This window comes from Malurus melanocephalus, unplaced genomic scaffold (assembly GCF_030028575.1).
Source record: "Malurus melanocephalus ecotype Western Australia unplaced genomic scaffold, MMel_1.1 scaffold_767, whole genome shotgun sequence".
NCBI lineage: Eukaryota > Metazoa > Chordata > Aves > Passeriformes > Maluridae > Malurus > Malurus melanocephalus.
In genome coordinates, this window is record NW_026623999.1 from 51172 (window position 1) to 62191 (window position 11020).

The 11020-nt window shown below is 41.4% G+C and overlaps 1 protein-coding gene across 1 annotated transcript in view; it reads right to left on the minus strand.

Annotated features, from left to right (window-relative positions):
* Positions 1 to 9384: 9384 nt before the first annotated feature.
* LOC130584795 (carbonic anhydrase-related protein 10-like) overlaps positions 9385 to 11020 on the minus strand; it is a gene marked incomplete at its 3' end in the record, with an annotated part of 68139 nt that continues 66503 nt past the window's right edge. Inside the window, exon 3 of the mRNA XM_057384997.1 lies at positions 9385 to 9531. Coding sequence (XP_057240980.1) covers positions 9385 to 9531 — 147 coding nt within the window. The remainder of the gene's footprint in view (positions 9532 to 11020) is intronic.

Consider the following 11020-nt stretch of genomic DNA (forward strand, 5'->3'; position numbering starts at 1 on the left):
AAAAAAAATCCTTTTATTTAGAACTGTGGTTGTTAAGTGGCTCTTCCATGCCAGGAAAATTCCAGCGACTTTCTTATTTTTCAATCAGGTTAATTCATTAAATCATGGTATTTGACTCAGTAATCATCAGGTAAAACTGCCTCCCCTTTCCTCAGAGCAGCACTGGCAGGGCCACATTTATTCCTGGGTCTTGCTAGAGAACGAATTAAATTTACGACTTAACCAAGTGTGAAATGATGTTTCCAATAATAATTCAATAAAAGCTGCATAAGCTGGGAACAATCACACATCTCATTGAAGAAGCCAGTGCCACCCAAGGTGTCCATCTGAGCCATTAAATAACGTGGGATTGCCCATCCATGGTGCTCCAGGATGGGAAGATGATAGCCCAGCAGGGTTCAATGAGCCAGCAGAGGATGCAGGTCATAAAGATTATTGATTGAGCTCAAAATGCCATAAAAAGCCAACAAAATGTAACTTCCATTTTGCAAAAAAATTTAAAAACATTGCGAAATTCATCTCTTTAATGCTTTGTGGACTCTTGCTGCCATGGCAGATCCTGAGATGAGAATTATCCATCTCATCCTGGGCCTGCTGTCCCAGTTCCCCTCTTGTTTTGCAGCCACTTTCCCTCTGCTCTAACTGGGAGCTGCTTCTCCTGCTTCACTTTTCATTCTTTTTCACAGCATTTCCTGTGCACAGCTCCCCTATCTGTCTTCTCACTCTATTAAAAAAAGCAAAAAATGACTGCAGCCAGACTAACAGCAATATTTATAAAGTTTGTTGCAGTAATTTGACACAGTCCATATTTCACCCAGCACAGCTGGCTCCTTCTCCCATTCCACCCACCAGATGCTGCAATATCGTTCCTAATTTCTGTGTGCAGTGYTCAGTTGGAGGCTGCTGCACATTCCCAACTCTCTCTCTGTCTCCAGCAATCACCTCCACTGGATTCCAGAACCTTCTGAAGGGAACTGATGGCATCTGGCAGATGCAGGAAGAAAAGTTCAAGTTTTTCACTMCTCCCAGTAAATTCCTCTTTTTAGGAATCTCTTCAGCTCACTGTACATCCCTTTGTTGGGGATAAGTTATGCAGGGGCACTAAAAAAGTACCAACACTACTAGAAAATGACTTTAGATATCCAAAAAGTTGTGGTTTTATAGCTAAAGGGCTTCCAGGAAAAAGACAGGTCTAAGTCTTGGATACCAGCAAAATCCACTGGCCAAAATAAGGCATAATTCTGTAAATGAGATAATCAGAGAGGCCAGAGCTGAGAAAAAACACAGGATTGAGAACACCTCATTATTACCAGCATTATCAGACATCTGGGGATGAAACAGAATTTTACCCAAGGAATGATGGAGCTGCAAGTGAAACACCCCCTGACTTGTGATGATTTCTGGGTTCTTATCTAGAGCCTTGAGGAGGTTTTCATTAGCACAGCTTTCATATTTTGGAGTTTGTGGTGAAGAAGAGACTCGTAAATGTATATTTTTGTTCTGTGTATTTTTGTTCTGTGTATTTTTGTAAACGTGTTTCTGGTTTTGTATTTTTGTTCTGTGTGTTTTTGTAAATGCAATTCTGATTTTGTATTTTTGTTCTGTGTATTTTTGTAAATGYGATTCTGATTTTGTATTTCTGCAGGGGATGACCATCAGCTGTCCTGGCAGCCACACACACAAATGACAGCTCCTGAGAAGGAAGGGTTGGTCCTTTCAGGAGGATGGGATGCCTGCCCTGGCAGAGGTGAGCATTCATCAGGAAAATGCTTTCAGATTTCTTCCTGCTCAATAAATTCTCCTCTCCCCTTGCCCTGAGTTGGCAGAGCAGAAGGAGGTGATGGAGCAGCTGGAYACACACGAACATCTTGGTGATATTTGCAGGGAGATTCCGAGGGGAGCTGAGCAAACCTTCCCCTTCAAACAGCATTTGAAAAACTGACATTTGGAAAAAAAAAAAAACCCAGTCCACACAAAGATCCTGCTGTTTGGGCAGAGGGTTCCCCCAAACCATGGACTGCAGAGCTGAACCCTGTGGCTGCTCAGACACTCTGATTTCAGAGCTGATTCCTCTGCTGCTTCTCTGAGCTTTGGATTCCTCCTGGGAACTCCTGAGCAGATYCCCTGCTGTCCCTCTGGCCTGGGAGCTTTGACCCCAGTGCTGGGCAGGATTTTGGCTGTGCTTTGCTCAGGGTGAGTCCCAAATCCCTGACATTGCAGTTTGCAGTGACTTTTCCAAGGCTTTGAGCTGCTCCACCTCCCTGAGTGACATTTAACATCATTAATGGGCAAAYGCTGCAGGAACTCCTAAAGCAGGAAAGGAAACTCCTCAGGGTGAGAGACACCTTGTTAAGATTTTTATCCGAACAATGTTACATTCTTATTAATTTATTGACTTCATTTTGCTCATGATGACGAGTCCTCAGTGAAAGATCCTGAACATGATATCCAAAATGAATTCTCCATTTCTGCTGGAACAAACAGCAGCCAAACACTGCTGAGGGGATGTGATCAGGGACAATCTGCAGGATATCTGCAATTTCTTCCTTTAATATCCATCTACCTGTGAAATTCTGTTTGTCACTTCACTCCTCAGCTCCTGTCTTGGATGAAATGTAYTGCAAATAATTCATTATAATAGCAACAAACAGTTTGGGGAAGTTTCCTGTTCTCCCCACACTATTGTGGGGAAATTGTCTCCTGGCCAGCTTCATCTGGCTTTAACAGAGAAGAAAYCTCAGTATTTCGTGAAAATTGGCTACAAGAAAAGAGCAAAAAATCAACTTTGTGCTGAGGACCAGGCAGGTAAAAGTCAAATACAGAATATCACAGAACTCCTGTTAGCAGCAACATCCACTGGCACAAAGAGCTTGRAAACAGCCACAGCATCTGCTGCCTTTATCTTTTAACGAAGGGATCTGTGGAGTAGTGGGGCAGTGATAATGGGAGACAGAGGCTCCAGAGAAGCTAAAATGAGATTCTGCAGAAAACCAGGCTGCGTTGTTTCCCCTGCTTACGGAACACCTTGTGCTAACAGGAGACTGGTCACAAAGAGGCCTCTCCAAGAATCAAACAAGACACAAAAAAATCACATGTAGCTGCTTCAAAGACTGGGGACATCTGGGCGGAGACAAATGGGTGAGTAGATGGAACAGGACCATGTTCCTGAGCTCAGTGAAACACTCTGCAGCTGAGCAGCCTCCCTGAGACAGGCACCGAGCTGGTACAGGAATGAGAATGCACCACACACCCTTCTTCTGTGAAACCTTACAAGAGAAAATGTGTATTTTCATCACCTTCTTTGCATTTCCCAGTTAAAATGAACTCCATAGTGATTTCTGGCAGTCAAGTTACACTTTTTCCTCTTTTTTTTTTTTCTTTTCCCAGCTTAAAAGCTACAATTTCCATTGTGAGTCCTACCGTGGTAGTTTGGGCGTGTTTGTTGCTCGGGGACACAAGCAATGATGTGATCAAAAAACTGCAGGTGGAAATGCTCTGTTCTAATGGGTTCACCTGGAAGTTCCATAAAATAGACAAGAGTTTCTGATCCCAGCAGTTCCCTGAGTGCCCCAGGGCCACCCCACAGCCACAGCAGCCCTGGGAGCTTGGATTCCCCATCACTCRCTGCACAGCAGCAGCACATCCCAAATAAAAACGGGGACAGGCAGGAGGATTATTTCATCTGCCCAATTTTCCATCTGCAAGCCCCTGTACACACACTGTCCCTTACAGGAAGAACAGTTTCTTGTCCCCAGTTTATGCACATTKTCCCCCTCTGCTGCAGAATCACCCACTGATGGTTTCCTGCTGGTGACTGACGCATGGACCCTGCTCCGGGGTTTGTTGCATGCAAAGCCATTTATTGTAAAGAAACCTCATATTCTATAAGAATTCAAACAATTAACAATCAGTCCCTATTCTCATACAATGTATAGGATGGGTAGAGCTTGTTCTTCCCTGTTCATTTTCTCATTCCTTCTCTGGTTTTTTTCCCATGGCTTTCAGTTCCCTGTGACCTGACACTGCCCAGTTTTCTGTCCCTCACAAGAAGAACAGTTTCTTACTCACAACTTACGAGCATTTTCCTCCTCTGCTGCAGAATCACCCACTGATGGTTTCCCTCAGCCTAAACACTGCCACTGCCCCACCACTCAGATCCCAGTTAGATGAGGAGCTGCTGAGCCACAGATTTGTTTTTGATTATTAGACACAGCTCACTGATGACAATTTTTCAGTTTCCCCCCTTAAGCTCCTTTCTGGCATCTAATCCTAAAACACATCCTTTAATTCTTCCATCCATAAGCAAACTGTGCCTGCTTCCATTTCCAGCTATCACAGATTACCAGCTCTGGGAGGAGAAACAATGAACCTGAACTTTTCTCTGACACCAAAACGCTGCTCAGATCTGGGGATGGCACATTTCCCACCCTGGCAGCGGTGCCATTTATCCCCCAGCACAACTAACACATGTCTGTCACCCAGAACTTGCTCCAGCTGCACGGCAGAAATCCTGCTCAACATCTGGGTGATGCCTGATGACTTTTGCCTTTCCTTTTTATGTACYCTTTGATATATTTTATATATTTTATAGAMCCTTTTRGGCATTTTCTGTACSCCTGATGTASCYCTGTAGCYTTAGCCTGCATGRTTATAATTCCTGTAGYCTGATTTTCTAGCCAGAATTAGTTTAAGRGTTCTGCTGGGCAGAGAAMCCAAACATCCTCAATAAATCYTCAGYGTGCCCTGTGCTGTCTCAAACCTSAGGCTCCARCCTTGGTTGAAGCCTTCTCCCTAGACATATCATGTAAATWAAACTCTGGACTCATTYCAGGAGAAAAYTCTTTAGAAGAGGGGGAYATMACTTCATTTGTTAAGTTTCTTATTGAGGAATTCTAGATGGATATGCTAATTTATAAAAAACTAAAAAAATTATATACGTATTATACAAAGGATGCATTTTTAAATATTCTTCCACTCTATCAGGCTTACATGTACCTGGGATCCCATTAAATACCAAAATAAAACCCTTTTATCCCCTTAACCCTATCTGTGTCATAATTAAAACTGGCCATTAAGACACAGTGAGTGTCTTGATTTAACCATTTTGGATGGAAGTGTGAAAAGAAAATAGAAAAAAGAACTTTTCAGAAATGCTGAGTTTCTAAACTCAATGAAGGTGAATAAACAAGTTACTGTAACCTGGTTCCATTCCCACTAACACATCCCAGAACGTGCAGAACTGTAGAGTCATCAGAAACRTTAAACAATTATTTAAGCAGCAACACTGCATTTCATTTTTTATTCATTAAAGTTTTCGATGTTTGCATCAGACTTTTGACTTTCCAAAGCCACTCTAAATCAAAAATCCTATTATTAAGCCCTCTAATAATTTATCACAAGTCAGTTTACAGATGACATTGATGTCTTATTGCTATCCATTCCTCCTGGACCATTTCTAACAATTCATTTTTTATATTCCTGCAGTRCTGAAATATGGTTCGTACCAGTATCTGTCCTTTTAGTAATCACCAAAGCAAAGCTTGGCAGTTGTCATATATTGCACTCTGGAGAAAAATGCTGGTAATACTCTGAATTGATTGAGCAGCATGGAATCAGAACTAGCTGGCAGAGAAACCATTTAACTGATTTCAATCCATAAATCTCTTTTCTCCTGCCTTGTTTTGGTTTAGAAGCTGCTAAACRTCGCCATTATCTCGTGATGCATAGAACCAACCAATTATTTATAAAGATATTAATTTAAATAATCGGTGATTGCATTCATTAATGCTCCATACGAGTGGATCTTGCTGAGTAACTTCMATTTGTGCACACTGAGCGATACAATAACAGTCCTTGGCCAGMAGACATCAATTCCTTTTTATTTCCCCAGAGGTCAACATCAGGTATAATGTCCTTGCTTGCCTTAAAAATGAAGTGATTTTAGACAGAACTTTACCAGCTTGAGGCAACAATTTCAGTCCTTGAGCGTGACCTAAAAGGACTCTCAAGACGTGAGGTCACTGATGTGACAAGGTTTAATTAATTGGAAGGATGCAATTGGTGTCTAAAGCAAATGCTGCTGCTTCAGGTGTTTTTAAGGGGAAAAAAAATGAAAACAAGGAAGAAGAATAAGAAAGAAATAAAAAAGGATGGCCAAGAACTGTGGTTTAGTCTTACAGAATTTTAGAAATAGGGATCTTGAAATTAAATCCACAGAGAACCAGGAGACCGAAGGCAGATGGGCTGGAGAATGGCAGGGGGTGAAATTTTGGGGGCCAAAAGGCAGACATGAGTGGAGAAAGGAATCCCAGGAAAGGCCCAGGTCAGTGGGAAATGGAATGGTTTGTTCATGCCCCAAAATTATCCAGCAAAAGCTGGAAATCCCTGCTTTGGAGATGCAACCCACAGGGCTTCCTGCCCAAATGTAAATTATTCTGCTGCTGTAATTTCCCTGGTGTTTAAGTGAATCCAAGGCAAAAAGAGCAGAGAAAGTAAAACCAGTGCCCTTCTTTGTGACGGAGGAATGTCTCAAAAACTCATTTGCAAATGAATAAAGGCTGGCATTGTTTATCAGAAAGGGCTGCTCCTGTGAAATGGGCTGCTGAATTCACCAAAATGGATAATGGAGAGACAAAGCTGGGCCTTAGAGAGAATTGGAACCTGGGGACTTTCCTCAAAAGCAGCATTTCTTCTGGGGAATTTATCTGCGTGTAAACTCATTAAATATCTTGTGCTGAGATTCTGGATCTTGAAATCCAATTATCTGTATCAATGGCACTCAAGGCTTCAGGACCCGAAAAGCCACTTTCACAGGAAATGGAGAATCAGAAATACAAAATAACCCATCCCAMCCCAGAATAACCCAGCACAACTCAGAAAAAATAACTCTGATGGTGCTGGAATTGTGAATGCRTGACCTGAGACTGCCCTGCAATCGCTGGGCAGCACAAAAAGCATTGGATCACTGCTCACTGCAACCTTATTGCAAAAAATTGGATCACAAAGGTATCAATATTTGGGAAATGGCACTGCCATCTCTTGTGCTCCTGAAGGAAATGGGAAGAATTTCCTTCTCTGTAACCATGAAGTCACCAGGTGTGTGACAGACCCCAGACTGGGCTTTTCTCCCCTTGTAGGAAAACAGTGATGCCGTCGTTCATATCCCCATCAGACCATCCCCTCTCCTCAGGAAAAAGAAAAACCACYGAAAAGAAAAATAAAAATAATATTTTTCTCTTTAGAAAAAAGAAAAAAAKATTTCCAAGCTGCCTAAAAAATCATAGGGAAGTCTCCATCTGGTTTATTGAAAGGCTTCCCCTAGTGACACTGAAATAATATAAATTGTGCAAAGGAGCTAGAAAAGAATGTGCTCAAGGTAGAAACTTTAGGCATAAATTCTGTAGTGGAATAGGAGAGTTTTGGTCTGCCAAGGTGGAAAAGGGGAGCTAAACAGATGAATGATTTATAGAAGCTGCAAAATAAAAATAAAGCCCAGAGGAAATGAGTGGCAAGGCAGGGAAGGGGCAAATTAAGTCAGGAAGAATTAAGACAGTGATCATAGATTGGTCTTGGATTCTGTTCCTGAGTGTGAACACTTCTGTTCCTCCTCCAGTTAATTTCCACAGTGAAGCACACACAAGCAGAAATGCTGCTTTCAAAATGATGTAAATATTTTTCAAACTGAGCTAAAACTGACCTTCTAAATTAACAGCAAAAACATTTGCCAAAATTTTGAATCTACTGGACTGCAGTGAACTTTTTCTCCCACCTTGCTCTCTCTCAGAGCCTGAGTCTCCTCCTTTCCCTGTCCCAGAGGTTTGTAATTCTGACTCAGTGTGTGAGTAGCTCTCTCTCATTCCCTGTGTGTGCAAGCCAGCTTCTCATCACTCTGATTTGAAACCACATCAAATCCCTTTTTTATTTATTCACCGTTTTCCTTAGGATCAGCTCCACACAATCCTTTCATGTACAGCATAATCACAGTTAAGTCTTGTCTCAGGAATTCCCTGGCTGCCACTGCTGTCGGTTCAGAGAGCTGAGAGCTGCAGCCCGGATGAAACACAMCTTTTTATTTTGATTTTTAACACATAAAAAACATTCCCAAAGAAGTGAACACAAACACACCACCTGCCAAATCAAATCCTCACCGAGGCCTTAACTAGGAATGAAGAATTTTTATGAAGGCATTGAAACTGCGATCTTTTTTTCTCAAGGGAGAATTTTGATTTATCTGTTTTGGAGAACTGTTTAAAATAAATCACACCCAGAACAAATCCTGTCCTTGTGATGTGATGAAGGTCACCAGGGACAGTGTTTGTGAGYATGAAGCTCATCACTGACAGAGCATCTCCCACCTTGTCAGTGCCTCTAAAATTTTATCAATAACCAGACATTTGCTTCATTCTGAGCCGGTACAAAAACCCAGCTGAATTCTCAGAACTGCTAAAGTCATTGATTATTCTGAACCTCCTGGGTTGAAGGTTCTTGACTTCCATGTTTTGTCATCCTGTAATTTATAAATAATGTGAAACATGTAAGCCTTTACATAAATATCAGAATCAGTAAAAACTCTAGGTTGGTTATTTTTTTGTTGTTGGTTTTGGTTGGTTTTTGTCTTTTGGGTTTTTTTTTGGTGTTTTTTTGTTTGTTTGTTTGGGGTTTCTTTGTTAGGTTTTTTGTTTGTTTTAGGTTTTTTGGTTGTTGTTTTGGTTTTTTTTAAAAATTTTTAAAAACGTCCATGCACATCCACTTAAAAAGCAAAATGCATCTATTACCCTGAAATCTGGGCCAGAGCTGGAATCATCACCATCCTCCAGCAATCCCCATCCACCATTTCTGTGACGAAACCCCCAAAAATTCTGAAATATTTGCACGAGTGCCACCAGAACCTCCATGGGCAGCACAGAGCAAACTCCTGGAGCGTCAGGCTGTTTCCAGCAGACATCTGGTTTGTCATGACAACAAGGGAAGAGAAATCATTTCCAAATAACCTTTTGTTGTGCTCTCTGCTTGCTCTGATTGTAACTGGCGCTGCTTTTTCACCTGCATTGTTCTGTGCTGCACTCTGAGACAATTCCCTGYGTGCAACAAGCAATAAATGCTTTAAAATACCCTTTTAGGCACCCCAGCCTAAGGAAAACAACACAAAAACACGATGAAATAATGGCTGTTGCCAAGATTGCTAACAGGTTCGAGACGTTTTATTTATAAAATAATTTCAGGATGGAAGYGCCGACCCTTTGGCTGGATAAACAGAACTGATAATTTAGTTATTTGAGAAGTACCTTTAAAACACAACATAACRTTGTTATTCTGCTTGGGAGCTGGCAGATAAAAAGAAAAGCTTTAGAAATATAAAATACAGCAGATAAGAGGACAGAGCACCTACCTTTCTTCCCCCTGTGTTCAGGCGAAGAGGAGTTAGGAAGGGATCAAAAATCATATGGCTGGTTTCAATATTGACAGGKGACTGTCTTTTCCCCACAGAGCAAAGGTTCCAAGCTGAGTTCACCAAACCCCAAAAGGAGGGCACTGCAAAACACAAGAAAGTGCAAATTTAAGGGAAAGTCTGGAAAGGATGGAGCAGAAYCTGCCAKGCAGATGAWCAGGTGATTAAACCTGTACACACAYTKAAACTGAGAAMAGGCAAATTCACCTTGCCCTTGGAATGTAAAACTTCATGCCTGAAGACCAAAACATCTGGTTTCATCTAGTTTTGTGTCAGGAAAGAAGGTTGGATTGGTTTATTTCCATTTAAATGTAATCCCAGGTTCAACAATAAACAAATTAATAATAATCCTTTGCTATTACAGAATATTTGCTGAGCAACAGGACTGTGACTATCCAGTCCTTATGCTAACTTTGCACTATTCCAYGTGGCCTTAAACTGAAACTGACCCATTCTACTCAACTTTAAAAAAAAACCATTTAAATCATTGATAAAAATTCATTAAAGCTCACAGAAATGTTGTAAGAGAAACAGACACTGTGATACTGGAGAACAGGACTGCTCTCCAGAAGTTCCACCAAATTCTGTTCTGGTCACCCAAAACTTCCTTTAGAACAAAGTTTTGATCTAAAAACCATTATTTCTGGAAAAGTMACACTCTGGAGAGGAGGAAGTTTAAGGCTGTGTGTGCAGATGAGATCTCAGAGCCACAACTGCCCTGGTGCAGCCAGCAGAGCTCAGAGCTGCCTTGAACAAAAATTTTACGCATCTGTGTGCCTAAATTCTTAATTTCACATTAAATTCACTGGGGACTTATCTTTTTTTTAACAACTGAGACTGATAATCGAATCAGCAGCTCCTCTGAGGATGTGCTGCCCAAAATATCCAAGGGGAGAGGAAAGGGGGATGCTTCACAGCCACAGGAAAGGTCAGGGAACGGCCCCCAAAATGGGTGGAAATGAAGGTACCCACACTAAAGCAGTTCAGGAGTCTTTTATTGGAGTAACAAAGCCTGAGTGCCACCACCCCAAAGAGGGTCAGAGGGAAGGSCCTTAAAGGAAGTGAAGCTTTGTGTGATCTCAAAAAATCAATTGGCAYTGTGGTCTTAAAAACGTATCCGGCTCCTGTGTTTGCCCTCCCAGGTAATTCCCACTTCCACTGGGGACTTACAAGCCAGGAGAAGTTCACAGAATGTACCAAACAATAGTGCTAATGCTCTGAAATCGAGTAAAATAAGTGTAGTGTAATTAAAACCAAACCATCGCCCAATTATTTGTGCTTTTTCTGAGGAGAAACACCACAGCAGCTCACTTCAGCTTTTGTAAGACAGAAAATCCCTTTTATGCAGAGGCCTAAAATACAAGTTCAGGTTAATTGAGAGAGCCTGGCTTCCCTTGATAAATTCCCCTGCGGTGTTATTGGTGTTGTTATTAAAAAAAAAAAAAAAAAAAAAAAAAAAAAAAAAAAAAAAAAAGAAGAATTAATGAAACTGTAGAGCTGTGGAATGAAAAGGAAAATATTACAAGGGGAATCTGTTGCTTCAATGTTTTTTTTTTCTAAAAACCACCCCCC